This window comes from Lampetra fluviatilis, chromosome 29 (assembly GCF_964198595.1).
Source record: "Lampetra fluviatilis chromosome 29, kcLamFluv1.1, whole genome shotgun sequence".
In the NCBI taxonomy this organism is placed as follows: Eukaryota; Metazoa; Chordata; class Hyperoartia; order Petromyzontiformes; family Petromyzontidae; genus Lampetra; species Lampetra fluviatilis.
The window spans coordinates 902,156-928,591 of NC_136303.1; the positions used below are offsets into that span (position 1 = coordinate 902,156).

The following is a 26,436-nucleotide window of genomic DNA, read 5'->3' on the forward strand; positions in this document are numbered from 1 at the left end:
ACCTACGAATATTCTACCATAGAACCCACCGCACAGTGAGCCCCGCCCCTCACTGTTAACCACGCCTCCTCACTATTAGCCCCGCCCACCTACTCTTAGCTCACGCCCCCCCCTCTCCCGGCCTGGCCCAGGCGCCCATTGTGCGGGAGCGACGCGAGTGGCGGCCTCAGGGAGAGTGGCGAGGGGAGAGTAGCGGAGCGACAGGCGGGCGGGGACGCAAGGGGGAGAGAGAGAGAGAGGCAGGGAAAGAGAGGCAGGGAGAGTTCAGCAATCATCAGGCAAAAGGCAGCTTCTGAGAGACACACACAAGCAAGAGGCGAGCGGGGCGGGGAGTAAGTCAAGCAAACAAGGAGGCAAAGGGGAGAGTAAGACGGGGGAGAGCCAGGCCAGGAGAGTTCTCAGCGGAGAAGAGCGAAGAGAGAGGAGAGGAAGGGGAGAGACAAGGGAGAGGAAAGGGAGAGACAAGAGGAGAGGAAAGGGGAGACTCGGTGGCCCACGGGCGCACAGACGCATCGAGCCTGGCCGCAGGGGGGGGGGGGAGCTTCACCACCATCACCACCACCGCCTCGGCCCTGGGCTCCTCATCCTGCCTCACAGGGCCGCCTCCACCATCCCCTTCCACTCCTCCAGGAGTGAAGACCTCCTCAGCAGCAGCAGCAGCGGCAGTCGAAGCCGATCTCTCCGCTCCAGCTGTGGTCGCACGCAGCTGCGCTAGACACACGTGGTGTGTTTGTTATTGTTGCTGTTGTTCGGCTGGGCCCCCGCGAGGACACCTTGATATACACAACAGCAGTAGCCTCTTGTCTCTCAGGCAGGGAGACAGGCACAGGGCAGAGAGATAGACAAGGCAGGCAGTGGACACAGGAGGAAGACAGGGCGGAGAAGTATATTGTTTTGTTGCTGGGAGAACCAAGCCTCTGTAGGCCTCCTGGCTTTGTTGATTGTGGTGGTGGTGTCACGGTGGTCATGCCGGCCGATCGCGTGTGACGCCGAGAGGAGGTGAGGAGGCGAGGAGGAGGAGGAGAAGGAGGAGGAGGTGCGCCACCACCACCACCACGATGTTGTCACAAATGTCATCATCTCCACCCGGTCCACCTCCATTGCGTCCGGGCATTCACATGATAGGTACGGCTGCGTTCACCCGCCGGGACTACCCCCCCCAGTGCTCTCTCTCTTGGTCTTGAATCTCTCTCCTCTCCGATCGCCCTCTGATCTTCCTCCTCTCTTACTCCTTCCCGCAAAGTCGCCTGTCGCCGCCATCCATTTTTGCTTGCATTGCTTGCTTACTTGAGCACAACTTCACTGCGTAGCGTGGTGCTGTGGGCGGTGATGGTGGTACTGATGGTGGTGGCCATGGAGATGTTGATGGTGGTGATTGTATTGATGTTGTTGATGCTGTGGTAGTGATGCTAGTGGTGGTGCTGATGTTCATGATGGAGGTGGTGTTGATGATGTTGCTGCTAGTGATGGTGATGAGGATGTTTGTGGTTAGTGATGTTGCTGGCAGTGATGGTAATCGAGGTGTCCATGGTGGTGATGATGGTGGTGGCGATGTTGGTGGTGGTGATGTTGGTAGTGGTGATGATGTTGGTGGTGGCGATGGTACTCGTGTTAGTGGGACTGATGGAAGCGGTGTTGGGGGTACTCATTATGGTGCTGCTAGTGATGCTGATTTAGATATTGATGGTGGTAATGGTACTGATGGTGTTGATGCTGTGGGTAGTGATGCTGATGAAGGTGGTGGTGGTATTGTTTGTGGTGGTATGGTTGGTGGTGAAGGTGGAGATCGGCAGTGGGGCGGTCAGTGCGCCGCACTACGAACCAGGCCACTTGGGTTCGATTCCCGCTCACGGACATCTCCGGTGACGATTATCTCAACCGGTCCTGGGCCTCCCATAGGTCGACTCAACCTCAAATGAGTACCTGGTGCGGTGTGTAAACATCGCCACCAGGGAGACAAAGGCGGTCGTGCGTGGTGCTGGCCACCCACCCCCTCGTGTGCCTTGCCGGCCTTCATAAGTGCTCGCTAACAGCACTTGCCCCAACAGTATGTTAAGACTACACGGGGCATCTTTTCTTTGGTGGTGAAGGTGGTGGTAATGGTGGTGGTGATTGCTGTTGAGGGTACTGCCAGTGGTGCTGATTGTTGTTGGTGCTGCTGCTGCTGATAATTGTGGTGATTTGCACGTTTGTGGTGGGCGTGGAGAGGAACTTGACTTCTATTTTAAGAGCGCTGCTTTGATGGATACTAAAGTGTACTGTGTATCTGTACTGTCGGGTATGTTCTGAAGTGTACTGTTGTGTATACTGCCGAGATGGACTGTCGTGTATGCTCTAAGGTGTACTGTCGTGCACTGCCGTATGTACTCTCAGCTGTCCTGTTGATTGTACCATCAGGTATACCAGGGGGGTGTGTTGTATATGTACTGTCGTGTGTACTGTTGTGTGCTCTGTTGTCGTAATTTAAGGTGTACATTCAGGTAATTGTATTGTACTGCCAGCTGTACTGTTGATTTTCCTGCCACGTGTGCCGTCGTGTTACCGGTGTCCTGTCATGTGCGGTGTCATGTGTGCTGTTGTTTACTGTTCGGCGTAAAGTCTCGTGTGATGCCATGCACAGAACTGTTGATGTTACTACCAGACCCATGCATTGTTCATCTTAAGGCGTGTACTGCTAGCGTTTGAGTGTTGTGTACTGCACGTGTTGTGGTTTTTCAAATGTGTGAATGACAGGAAAGCTCCCGTCTCAACATAAACATCAGAGCTGGCCGGGAAAATAAATAGGTTTAGCAACGCGGACAAGTGCAAGACATTGCATGTACTGTGCAAAAAACTCCTCAGCCTTGTCCAGACCACCAGCTCAATGTTGTTTTAGACCACGAACTCGGAGAGTTGAGGAAATGTTGCCATCCCAAGTTGTGATGACCACATTTTCTCAGCTTCTTTGTGTTGGCAGTCAGAAGGAGGCTCACAGATGTTGTACATGCAATGCGCACACACATCTTTGCGTGGTGTTACATCTGTGTGGGTACCGGCAATGTTTGTGTCTGATGAGCACTACTGATGTGCCCCAGTGCTCTTTGTCTTCCGTGCTCTGTGGGTTTGCTGCAAGTCACGTGTCTGCTGCCACTGTCCTGTGTCGAGCGAGGCAGTTCTGCTCTCGCTGTATGCTGTGAGAGCTCTATTTTTGAGTGATTTGTGCATTTCATTTCCCTGTTGATTTGTGTACAGAACAGCGTCGCATATCCGACCATCAGTATATCCGCCCTGGCATATTTAACCACCCCACGCCCAGTGCAGTGTTTGTCCACAGTTGTGAAACTGTTAGTTTGTATAGAAGTTCACTTATCTGACCTTTTCACATCGCCACCCGTAGCTCAGTCCCCGGTTAGTCGGTTATGTTATGTCCTGCACTGTGACGTGTGTGCTGCCAGCCTCCTGATTGTTGTGCTGTTTATGAGTGCCGAGTCGTTTGTGTCAAGGCCGAGGCTTAGTGGGCTCACTGTGCGTTATAATTTGTCGTGTGTATATATATCTCACATGGGGCTCTGTGATTTGTGTGCTGTGGGTCATGTATGTGCTGCTTGCGTCCTGACGTTGACGAGTTCTGTGTTTACTTGTGTTTCACGTGACGTTACAAAGTCGTGTTTCCGGCTTGCTGGTGGGGACTGAGGTTACAGGTGGATATGGGAATTGGGTCTGATGGGTCAACCTCGATAGAAAATTACAGTTCCACCATCGTGCACAAATACTACACTGGATGTGAGCAGTAAATTGGTCAGAACGAATGTGTGACGGTCGGATCTGCAATTGTATGTTAACGAAAGGTTGGAGGAGAGGGGAGCATTTGTTGATTATAGCAAAAAAGGGATTAATTAGTGACATAACGAGGTAGAGTTGAGGTTCGATCGTGACAAGACGAGGTGGAGGTGCCGGTTGAGTCTTCGTTGCTATCCTCCATCCCACAAGACATTGCACTTCATGTGTAACCCTGTGGCCTACTTGTTTACTGCCTTCAAGGCTCCATAATCTGGATTAATGGGAGTCGATCTCTCGCGGTTCCTTCTCCTCTCGGAACGTCCGCCCCTGGAGGAGGAGGGGGGAGCCACGGGCGACCGCGGGGACGGGAAAGGCGAGGCAGCCGCCGGTTTCCGCCCTCAGTCCGAGGCCTCGCGTCCCCGCCGCTAAACACAATGAGGGCAACCAAAACAAGGCTGCGTTTCTGACAACGGGGGCTAAAAACGGCGCCCGCCGCATTGCTCGCCCGTAGGAAAAACAAGTGGCAGCACCGCCGTGACAGCGAGCTGTCGGATTTAAAACGGCTTCAGTGAGTCTCCGTGACCTATGACCCTCCCCACCCAGACCACACCGGGGGTTTCATTGGCCCTTTAAACACAGCACAGTTTGATGGGTCCCTGTTTTTATTCTCTCCCTCAAGTGTGTTCCCCCTGCAAACCCACAGGGGACATAGTTACACGTTCCGAAAATTCTCGGCAGTCAGTGCAGGGTTGAAAAAAAAGGAATTGTGCGTATTGATAGGTGACGGCATTTAAATATATTTTTGGATACGGTGATTGCGTAGGTCTTTGTGGTTGTGCTGTGTAGCTTTCCGACGTGTTTTTGTCATGAAACAATGGACGGCCTGCCGAACAAAATGCAGTACAACCTATAAAACACTTGCAGCACAACCGCAAAAACCTACACGCTTGTGATGTTTGTTTTTGAAGTTTATGTTTTTAGGAGTATGTGGTGTGTTTATGTGTTAATGCAAGTGTGTTTACGAATTTGAAAGCTTGTCTGCTGATGAATCTGCGATGGTGATTATGCCGATGATTCATTTGCTGATGATGTTTCTGCAGCTGGTTAGTTTGCTGATATGCACCTGACCTCCCACCCTCTTCTTCTCTCTCTGCGTGTCTTTATCCTCCCCATAGTGTGGAGCAGCGTGGAGCCCCACGCCGTGCCAGTGTTCCCGTGGCACTCTCTCGTGCCCTTCCTGGCCCCCAGCCAGCCAGAGCTGTCCTTGCTGCCTGTGCGAACGCACCAATCCCTCAACCAACCGGAGCATGGCTTGCTACCCAGATACCAGTCGGTCGGCCAGTCGGAGCATGGCCTCTTGCAAAGGCACCACGTCGGCGGACAAGACCATGGCTCGCTGGCTGCTGATGTCGACGGAGATGGGAGCCCTCCCTCCTCTTCTCTGCAACCCGAGGGTGAGTGGCTTGTGCTCCTGCGTGGGGGTTTTTGCGGTTGTTCTGCTCCTCGGACGAGTTTTCGGATCGTGCAGGGTACGGCTTGGCATGACAACCAATTTTTATCGCTGCTCTTGCTTCAGGTTGCAAGTTTACTTTGTTTAAACCGTGCGCAAACTCAAGAGAACAGGATCAGTCTAATTTGCAAGAGTGACTGACCGAGGATCAGCAAAATTACAAAAGCAACACTATAAAAAACAAGTATAACGATGAAGAAGGGAGAAATGAGAACTAAACCAACCATGTGTTGAGCAGCTCCGGTGTCTCCCCTGAGTATATAAAAAACTGAAAACATTCGTCAATATCACCGTGGCCGTAAAATGAAGGGTACATAAGATGTGATGTTTCTTCATAGGACGTAAATATAGAGACCAGAGAGGTTTTTTACTCTCGTTATTTTTGCTTATGCACCACTGCCAATGCTAGATTCTATGTAATGTTGCCTGATGCTGCTGCTGTTCCTGGTGTTGCTGGTCCTTGGCTGATTGGTTCGCGGTACAACCCGAAAACACCTCGGGGAGCTCTGGTGCAGGACCTGGTGTCCTCAGAAGTGGACGCTGGGAAGCTTTGCCTTTTCTGCAGAGCGTGGAGAAAGTTAGGATCGATAGCAATTTGAGGACAATGCTGCATATATTATGAGTACATTTGGTATTCACCCTTTTCTTATCGCCATTCTTCAAGCACAAAGGCAGTATTTCGCAGGTGGTTATGGTCTTCCACTCGGGGGAGATGTTGCTTATGTCCTTTTTACCACATTAAGTAACTTGCGGGTAATATTAAAATGTTGGCAAATTTGGACTCTGACGCCTGCATGCACAATCGATGCTTTGTCACATCCCCGCCATTTAATCCCTCGTCTTCCAGATATGAATTCGGAATTCGCTGGTTAATTAACGAGGTGGGGTTAAGTGGTGGCCCCTGTGGTTATCGCTCGACGCTTTGAACCCAGTGACCCGAGTTCGATTCCTGGCCACGGTTTACGAACTCCAGCGGCGAGCGTCATCTGAACTGCTCCTGTGACACTTTCCCTCCCTTCACCAACCCGCACTGACCAGCACGGTGAAGTATGGTCAAACAACCCCAGTGACCGGCACTATGTGGGGAGGGCCTCGTCTAGCAGTGGATTTACAAAGGGGACACATGGGGTTATCCTTGTTTTAACAAATCACATAGGGTTATTTCATTTATTTTAACAAATGTTCAAACTGACTGCCATTAATATTAATGCATGCATGAATTCTTTTTTGAAATTAATTGAGGATATATTTTTTTAAACGTTACCGGTGGAATTCTTGAACATTCCTAAATTATGTCATGCATCGGTCCACTCCGGGTTCATGGCCGAATTTTGTAAACAACGTATTTGAGGTGACCCCACAGGAAGAAGACAATTACATATTAATAATGATAGACACAATATTAACTTAACGAATTAATAATTTAAATGTTTTAATGCCAGTGTAAAAATAAATGAAATCGCCCTCTGTGCCCTGACTTTTGAGCCACCCTGTATAATAAAAAAATAATACTAATCGACAAGATACCTTGCTGCCAGCCCTAATGCATCTCAGCACAGTGAGACAATGCTCTAGGGTCTGTGGCTGCCAAGCACTCAGGATGAGCTCATTGTTTACTGGGGGGGGAGGGGGCTAATGGCGGGGGGTGTCATAGGCCACCCATCATCACCGCCATGTGTCTCAATGCCGCCCAGCTCCCACACCCCACACTTTGCTCGTAGATTAATAAACACGACCACTGTGTGGGCCCTCCTGGTTGCACTTTGTGGGGCAGCGGCAGTGTAGCGATTAGCGTTAGGAACCCGGCCACCCGAGTTTCATTCCGGCTCACGGCTGAGTCCAGTGACGGATATCTGATCCGATCCTGGGCTTCCCCTGCGTCGACTCGGCCTCAAATGAGTACCTGGTGCGGTGTGTAAACATCACCACTGGGGAGACAAAGGCGGTCGGGCGTGGTGCTGGCCACCTACCCTTCATAGGTGCTCACTAAATAGCACTTGCTCCAAAATTCTGTTAAAGGCTATACGGGGGTTCTTTGTCTTTTGTGTCTGCGTAGCTCTCCACTTGTTTCTTCTTGGACTTGATGGTCTCAGCCCGGTCACCTATGACTGCACAAAAATCACCACAATATTTGTTTTTGCACTTAATCTTGAATAAATTCCAACTCCGAATTCATACATCAGAGGGGGGGTGGGGAAGTGCTGCCCCCCTGACTGTGTGTGGACCAGAGGGTCACTTAAACGGATCTGTGAAAAAGAGCGTTTATAGCTCATTGGATTCCTCCAGTATCATTAAAGATATCAGTAGCCGTCGTTCGTTCTACGACACGAAGCGTCGCACTTCTCTGAGAGATCCGGTTGGAGTCTTCATCTCATGACGACGCGACGCCTATTGCGCAATCGGGATAACATTGGCGGGGGTGGAGGGTGAGAAGAAAACGGAAATGAAAACATGGACGGTGGAAATTTATTTGAGAATGTTCCATGCTTATGCATAGCATTATCGGGCAGTCGGTGCTAACACCTGCTCTCCTTTGATTGAACATGACGTTATAAAGTCAAGCCCTGAAAAGCTTCCAGTTGCTCCTTGCGGAAGCTTTCCCTGTCGTGCTGGTGTCGGGTATAGAATGGGAGTTGTACGCGTCGTAGAGCCGTTCTGTCAGTTCACTGCTGGATGAGGCCCTCTCCCACCGTAGCGCGGGTCGTGGGGTCTTATTTGACCGGACTTCACCATGATGGTCAGTGCGAATTGGTGTAGGTGAGATACGTGGGGGGGTATAGGAGTACAGTACATCATGTATTTTGCTGCACTTCTCACCACTATCCCACCACGTAGTTCCGAGGTCTGATGAGACCGGACGCATTGCGGTGATTTGGTCGGAGGCTGAATGGGAAGTGGCCTTCATGAGAGTGCGTATTCCATAGTCATCGTTTACACTGCAAGGTTTGCGCTTCGGGGCTGAGTGCTGCATCGATTTGTTGACTCGTATGGCCGATGGTTAAGAAAAATGATGGAGTGACAGCAAAGGGACGGAATGCGTCCTAGCAGTCGTCCACTGAGGATTGGGATGGAGCGATAAAATCCGCTCTTGTGCAGGTGAAAAATAGCTTAATAGCTCATCAGATTCCTCAGTATGAATACATCTTCTGATTCTGATATTCTGATAATTGTTACATCACAGGACCATTAAGGGATGGCGATGGCTTGGTGGGGGGTGGGGGAGAGGCCTTCATCCAGCAGTAGATTGAATTGTCACAGTTCGTAGACTCGCTTGCAATGGAGTGAAGCATCACACTCCGAGCTGTAGTGCACTTTGTTCCTGCGCTGTTGATAGATCTGTGCCCCTCTTTTAAACCTCATTTGAAAATGGAACTGCCCGAACTAAAAATATAGCTGGCTGTTGTTGTAGCGACAGCAAGCCCAGCGGGACCGTGGGAGGTGTACGTTGTCAGGCCCGCCCGCCCACCCACACGAGCACACCGGGTAATTAAGGCTGGTAATTGCTGATTACAGCCTTGAGCTTTTTCCTCCAGGACATGCTGGTAATGGATCATGTGCTCAGAGCAGACCAGAAATCCCCTTGAGAAAGTTACGAGCAGAGCTGTGCCGTCACGTTATTAAAGTAATCGATTCCTTTACCAATTATCGGTTTGTTTATTCAACTAATCGGATAACACAATAATAGTTTGGGGAAAGAAAGTCTCACCTATGTTCACTTTTGTGCCGCTGGATGTGAGGTCAATGGGCGCTATAAGCCCACGTCACGCTGGGCTTGGCTCGTTGGGGGGTTTCCTGCCTTCGGAAGGCAGGACGTAGGGGCGGCCGCCATTTTCGAGGGAGTCCGAGAAAGCGGCCGTCAATCTGTAGCTCTCTTCGTGTCTACTGTGCAGCAGTGGCAGCTGCAAGATCTGCCAGAGGGGGTAGATGGCATTCACGAGGTGTTCTGCGGGCATCAACAGCTTTGGCCACGATGACCTCTGGATCTTGTTTTCCCACTGCTTTAATTCACGACTGTTTAGACTGGAGGAATCCGATGGGCTATGAGGCTCTTTTTCACAGATGTCCAGTCGAGGTAAGCAAGTTATATTTATAGGTCAAATCGGCAATAGTTGAGGCATAATGAACTCTGACCTGCTAAATAACAATGCGGCCAATAAGCCTCCTTCACAAATCTGTCCCTCCTTCCAAAAACAAATAAAGTGTCTTTTAAACATCCTGTCAGCCACACGACCTTCTGGGAGAATGTAGTTGCAGGAGCATTGGTTCAACGTAAACAAAACTCTGAACTTGGTTCCACATTCATTGTCTCATCAGCAGAGTCGGGCTTGCTTGAACCAATGCTTGTGAACTGTCATGTATTTCGACAACTACCCTCTCTGTTAGATTATGGAGCCAGTAGTGGTGTGAGCTAGCAATTTCAGGACTGCACCGTTACCTTTTACTTGACTGAATGTGCCAGCTCTGATGGTAACAATGACTGTGAATGCTCTGTCGGTTTGTAGCTGAAACGACCCCAAAGCAGGAGAGGATTTCACAACCCCACGAGGAGCCCTCAGCCTCTCCTAGTCCCGCCCAGGGCTCGGGCGCGAGCACCAGGCCGCGTTACTATAGCGACGTGCCCTGCGGCCTGCGCGAGACCGAGATCAACAGCGAGAGCGACAGCGACCACGACGAGGCGTACGTACGCACGGACACGCGGAGATGCGCGCAGAAACACGTGGATGGGGAGACGGACGCACACAGAGACGTATGGAGACAGACTCATGGAGAGACACTCACACGGAGACGCGCACACAGGGAAACACGTGGAGAGACAGACATGGAAACATGGGAAGACTTAGCAAAAGATGAAAAAAGAACGAGCGAATGATGTGACAGAGCCAAAGATAGACAACAACCCACGTGCACACACTCGGGGGACAGACATCCTCTGAGAATCGCAGTGTGAAAATCCAGCAGCTCAATGGGACACTAGACGGCCACCATCCTGGCATTTCACCCAATCACAACCTCCCATCCCCACAACCCCATCTACCCACACCACCATCCCAACACCGCACCCAATCTCCACCACCACCATCATGTCAACACCCCAACCAAGCACCACCTCCATCCCCAAAACCCCACCGAACCTTTACCGCCACCATTGCCCACCAACTACCAGGTCCCACATGCGATCGTGTGTCAAAAAAGAGAAACGTGGCAAGACTACATCCTCCTTGTGTGTTCTCGCCGGCTCAGGTTTCTTCCGGCTGCGTGCCCCACTCAGCCTCCCCCACCCCCCATCGCTGCCGTCAAGAGAAGGACGCAATCGCTGGGAGCTCTGCCCAAGGACCGGCTCCCCCCAGAAAGGGAGGCCAAGGGTTCGCGCAAGGTACAGGGCATTGCCTCGAACCAGACGAACTGGGTTAGATTCCAGGCCACGGCTTATGGCAGTGGCGAGTAATGTTTGAACCAATCCTGGGCCTTTCCTTAGGTTGACTCTTTAGACAACATACATACATACATGCAAACAAACCATACAATCCGAAATACAGATTAGCCACTTTTGCTGATGCCGCACTGTGTTTTGTGAAAATAAATACCTGCAACAGTTCAGCCGGATCACTTCCCCCCGCGGCCTTGCGGAAATACTGGCGGTCCACAGACCACGGTGTGTGAAGCGACAACATGTCCAATATGAATAATTGATTGTCAAACGCATGATTCGATGCGTGTATCATGATCGCAACAAACAATTTGAATTGACGAATTTATGATTTTTTAAAATATTTACTATACATCCAGTAAAACCTCCTCCTATTCGGGTGCAGCCACCACAGTCGTACGTTTATCCAGTATCGGGCACATGATGATGATGATGTGGCGCGGTTTGCAACCCTGGCAAGGTCCTCTACTTGGCTCTGCTCCTGCAGGAGTCGAGAGGCCAAATTAGGCTCCGTGGTCCGTCTTTCACAGCAGTCGCACGTGCCAGCGGCGTAAGGGTAAACCTAATTTCTGGGTGTTGGTGTCTATACGTATGTTATTATTATGTATGTTGTTGAACTTCTTTCGCACCGTACATAGCCAACTGTGCTAATCTAGATTTAAAAGGGCATAGCTCCAGTGGCTTCCTAATATAGGAAAGAAAAGCATTCCAAACTGCCGCAGAAGCGCATTTGAAAGCACGAGATGCGGCGACCGTCTATATTCGATGGATAGCCAAAAGCCGCTGCAAGGATGACCGGAGTTTGCGTGATGGTTTAAGCTCCTTGACGAGATCAGCAAGGTATTGTGGTTCATTTTTGGCAAGCACTTTGTAAATGCGTGTCTCCTCCTCGTTGCGCTAAACCCTCGCCCTGTGACCCGGGCCCTGCTCAGAGGGAGAAGGAGCACGTGCGGAGGCCCATGAATGCGTTCATGATCTTTAGCAAGCGGCACCGCGGCCTGGTGCACCAGCGTCACCCCAACCAGGACAACCGCACGGTCAGCAAGATCCTGGGCGAGTGGTGGTACGCCCTGGGGGCGCGCGAGAAGCAGCAGTACCACGACCTTGCCTCGCAGGTAAGCATCATCACCATCGTTGTCGTCGTCATCATAGTTTGGTACGTTTGGTGCTTGCGCCCCCTCCTGATCGCGCAAGGCTCTCACGAAAGGAACGTGCTGTGATCACTTCGCGAGTACAGTTGGCGACCAGTGGGGGGCCGATGTCGCGGTGGGATTTTACCGAAGAGGGTAATTAGCGAATAAGTTTTTACAAATTTGGACCCCGAAGCTGGCACACGTTGACCTTCTTTGCAATCTTTAACATCCCGCTGTGAAGCAGTCGATGTGGGTGTTTGGTTACGACACCTGCAGTATCAAGCAGCCGCTGGGCTCATGGCCTAACAGTGGCGCATGTCCCCCCTTGTTGCCAAGGTTCACGATTCGAATTCAGTGGCCACCTTTATCTCGACGCATTCGGAGGGCGGCAGCCATCCCTGTGCTGCACAAGTTGACTCAACGCCTGGCTTGCGAAGCGGGCATCTGTCTGCCACTCGGGGGCGACGATTGCCGCTGCTGCGTTCCAGCCGAGGGAACCCCCATTGGCAGCTGTTCTTGTGTTACTCGGGACTTACATTTACCAGCGGACGTCAGTCTGCCAGTCGGGAGGGGGGCAGGGCAACGATTGCCGACGTGTGTGCCGTCTCACTCGAGATGGCGTCGTCGGATTGGCCGGGCATTTCACTCGACGCGCCGAGGTGTCGCGTGTGGGCACGCGCCGTGAGCGCCGCTTCTGCCAACCCCACCCTCCTCCCCAGGTGAAGGAGGCGCACTTCAAGGCGCACCCCGACTGGAAGTGGTGCAGCAAGGAGCGGAAGAAGTCGTCGGGGTCTGACCCCAAGACTCTCGCGATGGCCGCGACCTCCTCAATGGCAGCCTCGGGTTAGTGCAGCTCGCGCGTGGAGAGAGAGGGAGGGAGGAGAGGCAAGGCCGGTGTGGGATAGCGCAGAGTGATCCATCTAGAGAGAGACACCCCACAGATTTCTCATGGCCCTCTTGCTGGATACTCAACTAGGTGATTTAATATTGTGGATGCGATGCCTCCTGTGGGTGGAGAGGAAACGATATGGGAGGCGGGGTTGGTGTGGGGCGGAGAATGGAGAAGAGGGAAGTAGAGTGGGAGGGGGGGAAGATGGAGGTGGGAGAGAGTGGGGGAAAATGGGAATGGAGGAGAGTGTTGGAGAGGGAATGAGAATGTGAGAGCAAGGGAGAGAGGAGGGTGGTGGAGAGGGAAGGGGAGAGTGGGCGAGTAGGGGAGAGAGAAGGAGAGTGGGAGGAAGGGGAAATGAGAGTGGGGGAGAATGGGACAGTGGGGGAGAAGGAAGGAGCACGTGACCAGGAGGGGGAAGGAGAGTGGGGGAGAGGGTCCCACATACATTTATAAATCGATTGTTGCCCATTTCACATTGATCTGCAGCAAGGGCCATGTTTCCATCTTCCATTAGTGCGGCTCAACCCGATCTGACGTTAGGCAAGAGCAGCTGGCTGCAGGTTGTGTATTCGGTGACATTCTGAAGGTGAATTAAACGTGCTTATTTGTTCAGCGAGCCGTGCAAAGTGTGTACCGATTACATTACTCGTACACTTTTGCCAAAAAAATCTGCTATTTTTAACTTGCATTTTATTATTTTGACCACTTACGCAGTTTGGTTGAGGGTGATTCAGATGTCACGCAGTGCTGAGTGACCTCTGAATCGGTCCTGGGTCTAACCTTTTTAGCAAACCTGCTCTGACCAACATGGTGAAGTATGGTCAAACAACCCCCTTCACCGAAATGGTAAAGGGCTGTAAAAATGTTAACTTGACTTCTGCAGCCACAAGAGGCTGCTACGTTCACCAACATGAATGCATAATAATTGATGATGGAATCGAATCACAATCTTGAATTGCGACAGGTCACTTCTGAAAAATAAGTTAATGCCTCAGTGGGCTTTATCTGGAAAGATAAAAATAATAGTTTTTTGTATATTTTTAAGTTATTTGTTTACCTTTCCTATACTTTGCACTGCTATCGTGTTTTTGTATTGTTGTAACATTGTTAGGCACCCTACTCCAGTATAAATAAATATTCTGATTCTGTACTCGTAGTTCATAGCCGCCACGCTTATTTTACAATGAAATGCAGATTTATAGGTCGTCTGAATACGACCGCATCTCAATACGTTACATTGCGATCGTACTGAGTCAGCGCTCGCCATCTTCCGGCTGCAGATGGTTGCGCTGACAGCGGAGGCCTCGCTCTGCTCGCAGAGCATCCGGACAGGGAGGCGGCGGAGCGGCCGGAGCACGGCGGCGACCACGCGCACGCCGCTCCGGCTTGCGACAAGGAAGGGGGGCGACCCGGCGAGGCCCCGGATCAGGGGATTGGGGGGGGTCCCGTCCCGCACGGCGTCGCGGGGGGCGCGCAGGAGCGAGAGAGGGGGGGCGGCCGCTCCCCCGCCGACGCGCCGTCGCGCCTGCACGTCGCGAGCTCCGCCGCGGCCATGCGCGTGTCGTGGGGCGACGCGCACCTCGCCGGCGCCCCTCCTCCCTGCGGGCCCTCGGAGCCGACCCCGGGGAGGGGGCAGGCGGCGGCGCAGGCGGCGGCTGCCGTGGCGGCGGCGGCGGCGGAAGGGACGGGGCAGGCCCCGGTGGGCTCCTTCCCCTGCGCCGTGATGCTGAGCGGGGTTCGCCCGCAAGATTGTTTGACGCTCGTCAGGCAAATGGATTTGTCCAGGACCGGCGTAGGCGCGCCCGGCGGTGCTGGTGTCCCCGCCGGCGGCGGGAGCGGCGTGGGTGCGGGCGAGCGGCCGAGCATCCTGGTGAACGTCCTCCAGCGGCCCAAGCTGGCGCTGTATTCCTTCGACAGACCTACCGTCGTTAGCAACGTCCTGGAGCGGGCGAGGGTGGTGTGCGACGGGCACGAGGGTTGGCGCGTGGGGCCCGCCGAGAGAGGCGGTGCGTGTCTCACGGACGGGCAGAGCGAGGCGCGTGCCGCCGCCGAGCGGGCCAGCGTGCTCATGGAGAGAAGGGACGCCCTCCAGCTGCCAGGCGCTTTGCGGACACGCAGTTCGCCCGACGGGAACGGAATCGGGAAGGCCTCTCTCGTCTCCTTGACGAGGGCCACGAGGGAAGGGGGTTCGGAGCAGGAAGACAAGGTCGCCGCCACCGCTCCGGCCGCTGTGTTTGCGCGGCCCGAGCTGTTCCAGTTGCAGGTGAAGGCTACCCCGAGCGCGACGCTGCCCGTGACTTTAGACAGAGGAGCTGCAAATGGAAACTCGCAGGTGGAGGAGGGAGCACACAGTCGCTTGCCGATGTCAAGCGAGGCGCTGTCGACGAACACTTTGCCGGTGTCGGGGGACGTGGAGGGCGTGCAGCTGTCTGCTTTCCGGAGCTCGGAGGCGCAGCAGCACCAGCAGCATCAGCAGCAGAACCAGCCGCCGTCGTTACCGCAAAGCGCATTAGCCGTGGAGCAGTGTGTGTCACTGCGGACCTGTGCAACGCTTGGAGAAGCTACCAGTTCGGTTTCAAGTGCTGGGTCTAAGTGCCCAGGTGAGCCATGGGTTGCTACTAAAAACACAGCCAAGCACATAGATATTGCCGCAGCATACTCACACAGCCACTCGCACGGCCACACAACTTCCCCTCGCACGACTTCACTAAACGCACTTCCACATTCGCGCTCAGAACCCACTCTCCCGTGAATCAAGCGGGTGGTTGGACCGTGTAAGGCTCGGTGACCTGTCTGGTGAACACTGGCCATGTGTGAGCTGCAGTGCATGCAGCTTAACCTATAGTTCCGGTCTTGTGAGCATGCATGCTGATTTAATGTAAGTTGTGCCGCTACTCTGCTGCACACGTCACGCAGTGAACGATATTTCTCCACTAGATAAAAGGTGACAACCTCACCTGTGACCAATGGTGGTTGTTTGTTGCGCCCCCATGTCTATCTGATCACCGCCTGTGGACCACAGTGAAAGGCCTCCTCGACCGGGTCCAGAGCCAGCAGTAGGGAAGCCCGGCCGCTGTTCGATCTGCAGGCACTGCATTGTTGGCGCTTCTCTGGGTGCCTGAATCTGTGTCTGCCTGCAGGTGCCATCCACCCTAGCGGCACCGGCTTGGTGCTGTGTCCGCCGCCCCGGCGCGGCACCCGCGTGCGCACGTCCCTCGCCACCGTCCCCGTGTGGCCCCCCGACGTCCCGGCAGCCACGTCGTGCGACCCGCGCTCTCCGAGCGCCGCGTCTCCGCAAGTTGCGGACGGTGACCCGGTCCATCCGCCGCTCGCTCCAAATCCGACCGACTCGCTCTCCGCCGCCGCCGCTACGTCGGCACTCCCATCTCCCGAAGCGAAAACCGGGCAGGAGTTATCCCAGAGCTCTTCGTCGTCGGCAACGTCTTCTGCTAGAAGCCAAGAGGGGGCGCAGTCGTGTGTCAATCCGGCGCAGGCCGCCGCGGCTGACGGCGCGGCCCAGCTCGTTCCCGCGGACGGCGGCGCCGAGCCCAGGCAGGAGGCCACCGGGCAGGAGGAGAGCGGCGAGACGCAGGACGGGGGGGTGGGGGCAGGAGGAGGAGAGCTGCAGCAGGCAAGGACTTGCTGGCTCTGTGCGTGTACTCATGCGTCCGTGTACTCGTCCAGGGATCGGCATCCCGCGGCTCCGGAGCGGCATACGTCTATTTAAGGACTGCTTCGTGACTTTATTAAGGACCACCGTCTCGTATTCACGTTTTTTTACCGAATTTGACGGCGACACAACACATCTGATGTGGCAGGATCAGGGGGCGCGGTTAATCGTCGTCGCCATGCGTTGCTACTCGACTCGTTCGTTGCGTGTGGCATCTTTAGTGTAGTACGGTTGTACAGTGGAAATAGGGGTACATAGGTAACCACCTCTGCGTATGCCTGTGTGTGTGCGGGTTTGTACGTGTGCACGTGTGTGTGTGTGTGAGCGTGTGATTTCCTGCGCCCCCCAGGCGGAGCAGGCAGCGTCAGCAGGCTTCAAAGCCGCCTCGCAGAGCCCCCGGCCGGCGAGCGAGACGGCGCGAACGGCGGGCAGCGCTGCGGACACTCCCCCGGAGAAAAAAGAGAGCCCCTCAAAAAGAGTGAAGGTCAAGCCGCCCCCATTGAAGCGAGCCTTTGACTCGGTGGACCAGTAAGCGTCGCGCTCTGCTCACTCCCGGCGTCCGCGCCGGGTCACGCGCCCGCCAGCATCAAACGCGTGTTTACCTCTAAAGGGGAAAGGTTTATGAACGGCCCTCGAATGATTATCGTCCCTCCTACTGCGAGCATCGTAGCCGCACTAATCGGGTACTCGATGGGGGGGAATACGTTTTGACTTGGCAATGACGCCGTGTGTTTATAATTTCAGCATGCTCGGGTCATCTGTAAAGATTACCCCTAATTTTCTTCCGGTTACATCAAAAGCTAGATATGTAATTGCACCTCACACTGGTGCGGAGGAAGGTTGATGGGCAAGTTTGGATACGAACACGCAACTTCGGATAAAAGCGCAGGTGGTTTGCTCCCAAGGGGCATGCTTATATCCAGCCTCTACTCTGTAATTAGAGAACCCTACGGTGTGTGATGTGTGGTTGCCCGCCAGTGGTTATCTGAAAGTCTAATTGAGCACCCCAGCAGGGCTTCCCACCCATGCTCTACTCTACGGCACCTTCTGCTGCCGTGTTCCTTGCAGGTGTAGTACCGTCGAAATCAGATCGACACCCGGGGTTGAGGCACACTGACGTTTATTTACAATGCACAGGGGATACTTAATTCTGGAGGGGGTAACGGCCCCCTCACCCGGATAGCTGGGAACACACGGCTATCTACCCTGACCTGCCTCTTAATCCTCCAATCTCTGGGCTAGGGGAGGCTGTCTGGCCCGACACTGGTGAGTCGGGCTACGGCACCCGGAGTCCCAGAGTCCTAGCTCTGATTCACGGGGCCCCGCCACTGGCTCGGTCCTGCGCGGCCCTTACAAGGGCGGCGTCTCAGGGGAGACCAGGGCTCTCACTAGGCAGTCTTCAATCTTCAAGAGTTACCCACACATTCTGCCCTGAGCCCTCCGGCTCATCCCCTTTTATCTTGAACCCCTCTCCGCTGGGGTGGGCCCTGTGCGGACGTCGTTGCGAGCACCCTCCCGTGTGCTCACGAAGCCCCGCCCACTGTGCTAGTTTTTCATACGATCCCATACATATCACCTCTACACATATCTCCTCCGTAAGACCCCTACACAGGCTTCACCGCAATGTGCTGCAGAGAATGCATTGCATCCAGGGTTGCTACCTGTCCTGGTCTTTCCAGGGCAATGCTTCCTGTTTGAGGTAGCCGCTGTTCTGGGAAATCTCGTAAATCTTCCCGAAACATTACAAGCACCGTTTTTTGTCAGTTGCGTAATCATAATAACAAACCACAAAAGAGAACGCATTTACATGCTGTTCTGCCTGCTTCTAGAATTGTGAGCGATTCGTTTCATTTCCATGATGTGTCCCGATCTCAGAGGTGGCAACCCTGGTCCAATGTACCTTTCAATCGACACCCTGGACATCCCCACAAATGAGACGTTGTATTCCAAGCGATTATTTAAAATGCAAGCAAATAAATAGAATTGCCGCGTGCTATGTGCCGGCTACATGCCCGCGTCGCGGTGGCTGCGTTCTCCGTTTCCATTCAGGGTCCTGTCGGAGGTCGACTTTGAGGGTCGCTTCGCGGAGTTACCAGAGTTCCGCCCGGACGAGGCCCTGCCGTCGCCCACGCTGCACGCGCTCACCACGTCGCCACGCGCCATCCTCTCCAGCTACCGCCGCAAGCGCCGCAACTCCACGGGTATGCGCGCGTCAAGGACTGCGCACATGTGCGTGCGTGTGTACGGTGGGCAGCGGTGTGGGAGGGCGGTGGCGCAGTGGTTGGTGGACTGCGCTAAAAACACAGTGACCTGAATTTGATTACCGCTCACGAATGGTGGCGAATATTTGAACCGGTCCAATAACAGTGGCCACCCACCCCCTCGTGTGCTGTGCCAGCCTTCAAAGGTGCTCGTTAACAGCACTTGGCCCAAAAGTATTTTAAGGATATACAGGGGATCTTTGTCTTTGAGAATTGGTAGTGCAGTAGTTAGAATTGGTTGCTGGAGTGATTATTTATTTTTGTAATTTAGTTAGTACATTTTTTCAAATGGTGGAGCAGTGGTTGTTGCACTGCAATATAAACTCGGAGACTTGAGACCAATGCTTTCTCACGTCCTTGCGTTGTTTTGACCACCCAGCCCTCCTCGTGTGCCATGACGGCCTTAACAGCACCTGCCCCAGCAGTCTATGTAGGCTACAGTGGAGGATCTTTGTGTGCCGCAGACCTGGAGGGGCCTGGAGAGGAATGCGGGTCACCTCGCCGTCGCCAGAGACAGCGCTCCAGCTGCAGCTCTGAGCCCGGAACACCCAAACGGATCGCCGAGGGGGGTCCCGGAACCCCTAAAAGGGTGCCGGACGGGGGCCCTGGCACCCCGAAAAGGGGGGCAGAGGGGGCTCCGGGGACGCCCAAGAGGGTGGGAGAAGGAGGCCGATGCGAGGGAGATGTCTTCCTGTTCGACCGGCCCGGCACGGGGCTCGACATGCTGGCCGAGGCGGCCAGCCACCGCACGGGTATGCGCGTGCGCGCGTGTGTATGTGTGTGTATGCGTGTGTGTGTGTGTATGTGTGTGTATGTGTGTGTATGTGTGTGTGTGCGTGTATGTGTGTGTATGTGTGTGTATGTGTGTGTATGCGTGTGTATGCGTGTGTATGTGTGTGTATGCGTGTGTGTGTGTATGTGTGTGTGTGTATGCATGTGGGGAGCGGTAGTGTAGCGGTTAGCGCGCTGTGCTATGAACCTGGCGACCCGGGTTCGATTCCCGCTCACGGCTAACACCAGTGACGATTATCTGAACCGGTCCTGGGCCTCCCCTAGGTCGACTCAGCCTCAAATGAGTACCTGGTGCGGTGTGTAAACATCGCCGCTAGGGAGACAAAGGCGGTCGGGCTTGGGCTGGCCACCCACCCCCTCGTGTACCGTTCTGGCCTTCATATGTGCTCGCTAACAGCACTTGCCCCTACAGTCTGTTACGGCTATACGGGGGATCTTTGATCTTTGATGCGTATGTATGTGTGTGTATGTGTGTGTATGTGTGTGTATGCGTGTGTATGTGTGTGTATGTGTGTGTATGCGTGTGTATGCGTGTGTATGCGTGTGTATGTGCGTGTATGCGCGTGTATGCGTGTATGCGTGTGTGCGTGTATGTGCGTGTATGTGTGTGTATGTGTGTGTGTGTATGTGTCTGTATGTGTGTGTATGTGTGTGTATGTGTGTGTATGTGTGTGTGTGTATGCGTGTGTATGCGTGTGTATGCGCGTGTATGTGCGTGTGTGTATGTGTGTGTATGTGTGTGTATGTGCGTGTATGTGCGTGTATGTGTGTGTGTGTGTGTATGCGTGTGTATGCGTGTGTATGCGTGTGTATGTGTGTGTGCGTGTATGTGGAGCGGTGTTGTAGCAGTTAGCACGCTGCGTTACGAACCCGGCGACCCGAGTTCGATTCCCGCTCATGGCTAACAGCAGTGCTGATCATTTTAACTGACCCTGGGCCTCCCCTAGGTCGACTCAGCCTCAGTTGAGTACCTGGTGCGGTGTGTAAACATCGTCACTGGGGAGACAAAGGTGCCCGGGCATGGTGCTGGGGTGGGTACCCCCTTGTGTGCCACAGTGATGCCCTTCATTGTTGATCGCTAACACCACTTTCCTCAACTGTCTGTTAAGGCTTCACAAGGGATCTTTGTCCGTGTGTGCTGCACGTTGTGCGTTTGTGTGTGCACGAGAGTACGAATCAGCCACTGATTGTATCAACCCCAACGATATGCTACGTCTGCTTTCACTGTGGACGTTAAAGATCCCTTGAGGTTATTCGAAAAGAGTCGGCCATCGTGTACCAGCGTCACACTCCAAATTTGGGCCAATTTGAAAACGAGACCGTAAAATGATCGGTTATAAAACACATTAATGTCGCCCCCTACTGTGAAACTCCTGCAGACTGTGTGGAACACAGCAGCACCTTCCTTGTCCTACAGGGGCACGAATACCCAATGTGAGAGTATTCGTACCCTGATGCTGAAGCTACTCCACTCTCGATTGCTATAACATTTATTTACCCTCCATCACATTATAATTCTCTGTCCATATCAGGCTCTCTACCTCTGTACATTTTTACTTCCACTTCACCAAAAACCTCAATAGGTTCCCCAGGTTTTCCCCATCACGCCTATGGCTACGGGTTACACGTACGGCCCTACTTCACCATGCTGGTCAATGCGGGTCGGTGAAGGTGGGGAGCACTGACACTCCCAATGTTGAAGTGACATTGGATTGGGCTGCACTGCCCTCTGCTGCCCACTTCATGCCCTGTGCAAACCGGTTCGTGCAGGGCGGTCGTTTGTCCAGTCTCAGCCCTGCTTACTTCCTGGTGATTTGGTCAGTGAAACCTCTTTAATCCAGACGTGAGTAAGCCAGAATTTTGGCTAAAACCGGATGACCTCCCTAAATAATTCTGCAAATAAAGAAACAAAAACTTCAACCGGCACATGGCTCCTGCACTAATTAAGCTCCGCGTGGCAGAATCATGGCATGCATTTATATACACTAGCAGTTCTAAAGCCCTGTACTTATCTGTTGTGTGGAATTCATAGTCCACCTTCAAGAGGTTTTACCTTGCCAGGGCGAAAGATTTGAATGCATTTAACTGCACGGGGACGACACGTGCCTTGGGTTTAACTTGTGCCCGCACGTGCATGCATACGTACGTTGGTTTGTACGTGTGTGTGTGCGTGTGTGCGCGCTCGCATGTGGGTCTTACACTGGGACCGGTACTGGGGAAACAAAAGCGGCCATGCGTGCTGCTTGCCGCCCACCCCCCCGTGCACCATGCTGACCTTAAATAGGTGCTCGCTAACAGCACTTGCCCAAACATTCTGTGTAGGCTACACGGGAGGACCTTTGTCATCATTGCGTGTGTGTGTGTCGCCCGCGATGCCAGGATCGCAAGGCTCGGAGGGCTCGGAGGGCGGTGGGGACCTGGACCAGGACAAGACGGCATACTCGTCACTGCGTCGCACGCTGGACACGCGGCGCGCCCTCGTCATGCAGCTCTTCCACGAGCATGGCTTCTTCCCCTCCGGTGCGACGCACAGCACAGCACGCCGCGTGCACTCGCATCTCAACGAGACGTACACAAGCAGAAAGAGAGCGAGGCACTCATAGTTCTCTATGCAAGTCCACGGGTCTCAATGTGGGCAACTGGGTCTCTTATGTAAGTCAATGAATACAACAGTGTGGAATCACATCGCATCCAAATGGGACCTCATCTAAAGACGACGTTCGGAAACAGGCAAAATTATTTTCTGCCCAGCTTTGCGTTGGTGTTCATCTCCTGTTTGCAGCCCTGAGCCAACGGTGGAATTCCACCTTCTTATGGTCGGGGAGAGTCTATACATAGGACGACTGTTGACTTCTCCACAAAGTGGTACTGATTATATCGACCCTGGAGGGATGATGGGCTGAGTCAACCCCCGACCAAGGATTTAGACTGAAAACATTGGCTAGCTAGCTTTACTGCTGAGCTACCTGGCCATAAAAAGTGGGCATAATTATTTTATATACAGAGCACTCTCGTTGGCATATGCGTGTCTGTCTGAGTCAAAACAACACAATGTGGATTTGTCTAGCATTTAAAATGCAACCGCATCTCTAAACAATGTACATTGAGGGAGAGGCAAGTGAAACAGGATTACATAAATACTGCACGATTACATAATGAAGGCAGGATTCACGGTAGCTCTAAGTCGCGTGGGACCTGACCACCAATTGGAAGCGTGCGGCGTTGCAGAGACTTCAGTTGTATTAGACTGGCGACGATTGGTGAACGTAGCGAGGCGTAGCCACCATGGGTGGTGGGTCAAGAGGGCTGGGTGCTCAGCTATTCGTTTGGCTTCCATCCAAACTGCATAGTGCCGCCTTGTTAATTAGTAGCCAAGGACCTATCTGGTGTCAAATTACAGGTTTGGTGGTGTGTCAAGGGAAGCAGCTGACATTTCAGAATCAGAATTTAAAAAATATATATATTTAGGTCTGTGGCGCCAGTGTGTGACGTGAACACATTGAGTGTGGATGGTGATCAGAATCGTAAAATGTATTTATACTGGAGGAGGAATCCGATGAGGTTCAAAGCTCTTTTTCACAGATGTCCAGAAGGAACACGGAGTCGGAACGTTACAACAACAAACGATGCAAACACCCAAATAGGAGATACAAAAACACGGTTTACAATGAACGGGGTGTAATGCCGCCCATCTACGCGGAAGTGCAGCGTGGAATCGCGTGTCTTTTGTAGTATGCAGTGGTTTACCGTTTGAGGTGCCAGCGTTAGCTGTGTTCGCCTACAAGAGCGCACGGCTGCTTTAACACCTTGTCCTCATAATTGCTGTTTGTGTACCCATCGTGCGTATTTGTGTCGGTCGCATCTGCAAATTTGATAATTCACACAAAAGGTGATATCTTGATGGCGAAATGTGCGAAGAGGACCAAATCTCTCCTCCCATCATGCCTTGCACGTCAAGTGACGTCACCACATTGCCAGATTGGTGGCAGCAGCAGCTGGCCAACGAGACAAGTCTATAGCGCGTTTTATCTTAGAAATTATCAGCACAGGTACCCCTCGATTTACAAAAGGTATGTGTTCTTAAACATTCGTAAATCGAAATGGCCTTTCCCATTTAATACAAAAAATTAAGGATGTGTTTTGGACAGTCATTCCAACTCCACTCCTAACTTAATAATATCTACCTATATCACTTTTCACAAGACAGGGAATTACCGAAATATCTTAATGTTGGAATAACTGGAACTGCGATGTGGAGGCGTTACTGTTGCACTGTATGGACACCGTGATGCTGTCACAGATGGATGACGCAGCCACCCTGGTGATTCTAGTTTGATCTCATGGCCCGTACCGTGTGACATTTCGTTAACGCGGAAATTAGATTTCGTACATCGAAAAGTATACAAAATGTTTTCAATTGCGTTAACGCGACATTTTGTAAACCGAACGTTTGCAAATCGAGTGATACCTGTCCAGCATAGCCATCATTGCCTACTGCTGCCATGTGGCTTCGGGGTGTCAGGTGGACAAGCCTTGCCTGATCACTGTGGGAACAGTTTGGTAAGGAACACAACCCCCCAATGCTTTCTGCAAATGATGAGAAGCACGTCTGCAAGATGATATCTGTGCGCTTTTTGTATTGAGTTTATTGTACCTCCGCTTAGCATCGTTGACTCATACGGTGTGAAAAAGGCTCAATATACAGACAATGATTGAATGGCTTATTTGCGGTTTGTGTTTGCGATCACGGACCCAACTTTTGACGTTCCCTCTCGTAATTCCCTTCCCTTCTTGCTCAGCGCATGCCACGTCCGCCTTCCAGCTGAAGCACGCCGAGATCTTCCCAACCAAGTCTTGCCTGCAACTCAAGATCCGCGAGGTCCGGCAGAAGATCATGCAGACGGCAAGCAGCACGGACACGCAGGCCGTGGTGGCATCCGCCCCAACGATACTTGGAGCCCTGCCAGATGAGCACTCCCAGCATGCATTACAGCCGCCAGTACAGATGGATTTTTTGCCGGAGTCTCCGTGATGGGACCATGCTGCTGCTGTTGTTGCTGCTGTTCTTGTAATGCGAGTGACTGTGTAAGGGTGGTTTCAAATATATTCCGTTTTCGTGTTTCTTTGTAAAACCAGATATGTTATTTGTGTTCACAGAAATATATTTGTTAAGCTGTGATCAAATGGAACTGATGGCAGGGTTGGGGGGGGGTGATGCTTTTGATGCTGTGAACTTAATAAGAATGGCAAGTTCTTTTACACGGCTCGTTGTTTTACATGACTAGTTATTTTACAAATAACTATTTTACAAAAAACTAGACCGTTTTGTGCAGCCTCGTTTCAGTTTTGTATTTTTTTGTGCCCTGTGTTGTTCGAATAGCTTGTTCTTTTTTTTTTGCTGGGAAATTCCACAGCGGAATTTTTATTTTCAACTGTGAAAACGATGCAAGGCAGGGTTTGACGCAGTTTTGGCTCCCAAACGCCCGTGCCAAGTCGTTCACACATTGCCGTATTGCCTAGTACTGTGATAGAGGTAGGCAGTATAACGTCGCTTATCCGATTCGCTTGGGACGGAGGTATGGGCAGATATGTGAAAAAGTCGGATATGTGAATGTCTATAGTAAACCACAGTTTACACCATCGTGCACAGGTAGGTCACTGGACAAAAAAGTGCAGCCCAAACTGCTTTTAACTGTCGGGAAATTGCTTTTACTGTGCTTTAAAAGTGAGCAAATTTTCGCGAGTTGACCTCGCGCAAAAAGAGGTTGGATTTGTGACCATCTATAAAAATTGACGCGCCATGCTGCAGTTCGGCACTGGGTTTTGGGCTGTGAATTGGTCGCGGTGGATGATACGTGACGGTTGGATATGCGACATGTACTGCGTGTTATTGGTGGCCGAGGACTTCGTAGACTCGGTCTTTTTCGGGTTGTAATCGCCTGACACCCAGTCGCCACATAAGAGGGCCTGGATATTCTCTCAGCTGGAGGGATTCCTCTTGGTGGACTTGGCCTGTGTATCCCAAAAATTTCTTCCCGTAGCGGGGTGGACCCTATTGTGTCTTGCGCGTAGGGTGAGCCCCGGTTATACCAGTGCAATGGAAAACGTCGTACTCCCTGGTGGACTTCGCTGTGCAATCGGTCACAGCATTACCCAGTGCAATCGGCAAAGAGAGTGTGTGTGTGCGTGCTGCTTGGTAGGGGGACCTGCCTGTGCAACCTGTACGATGCTGTACTGTTGTGGTTGGTGGAATCAAGGGCGCAGCAACACTTTGGAAGCTGGCGGTATCTGTCGTGTGTGCGTGTGCGACTGAATGTGTGTGCCGACTGAATCACTGTACCGAGTAAATGTCTGTTGTGCTGACTGTGCACTGACCTTACATGTGTGCCGGCTGTGCGTTGTGTGAATGTGTGTTGACCACACGTGTGTGCTGACTGAGTTTGTTGTGTGCTCTTGTGTCTGTGTGTGCTGACCAGGGGCACAATATTTTGCGGGTGTCTTTGCCATATTTAAAAGTGTTGTGGGGTGTCTGGACACCCACGACGCTCAGTGATTGGCATGGGAGTGAATGCTCTTTGATGGCATTGTTGTGGACAAGGTGGCTGGCGATGGCGGCGTTTGCTCATTAGCGTGCCCGAACTTGTGCCGCCCCGTTCATTGCACCTCCCCCATACACTCCGATGAAAGAACCACAGGACACCCACTCCTTTGTTGGCAGAATGGCCGTGGGAATGGTTCACAAAATCTGCTTTATGATGATGGTGTATGTACGATAGCTATATATGATAATAAAATGGCAAACTTGTATTCTTAAAAATCGTGTTGATGCGGGCAGCATAGAGATGTTAGTCCGCAATGTAAACGAATTCCCCCCCCCAGCTAACGCTCGCTGAATACATTACTACGCTCTTGTGTGCTTGTGAAGGTATCTTTGGAAGTAATGTACCGCTTAATTCAACATAGTAATAAAGTTATCGAGCTAGTTTCGCCG

The 26,436-nt window shown here is 52.5% G+C and overlaps 1 protein-coding gene across 1 annotated transcript; it reads left to right on the forward strand.

Annotated features, from left to right (window-relative positions):
• The first annotated feature begins 122 nt into the window (after positions 1–122).
• Positions 123–26,436, forward strand: CIC (capicua transcriptional repressor). The gene is made up of 13 exons (XM_078869946.1): positions 123–1,125; positions 4,935–5,213; positions 9,772–9,946; positions 10,511–10,643; positions 11,630–11,812; positions 12,550–12,673; positions 14,003–15,322; positions 15,863–16,353; positions 16,742–16,920; positions 18,442–18,593; positions 19,118–19,405; positions 21,825–21,965; positions 24,245–26,436. The coding sequence occupies exons 1-13, from the start codon at positions 1,059–1,061 to the stop codon at positions 24,475–24,477; spliced, it is 3,765 nt and encodes a 1,254-aa protein (XP_078726072.1). The 5' UTR covers positions 123–1,058; the 3' UTR covers positions 24,478–26,436.

Bases quoted from the DNA above. Each gene is read 5' to 3' on its own strand.
- CIC (XM_078869946.1), top strand. From the start codon at position 1,059: ATGTTGTCACAAATGTCATCATCTCCACCCGGTCCACCTCCATTGCGT. The intron at 5,214-9,771 runs GTGAGTGGCTTG...GTCGGTTTGTAG, and splicing joins CTCTTCTCTGCAACCCGAGG to CTGAAACGACCCCAAAGCAG. The intron at 16,921-18,441 runs GTAAGCGTCGCG...GTTTCCATTCAG, and splicing joins GCCTTTGACTCGGTGGACCA to GGTCCTGTCGGAGGTCGACT.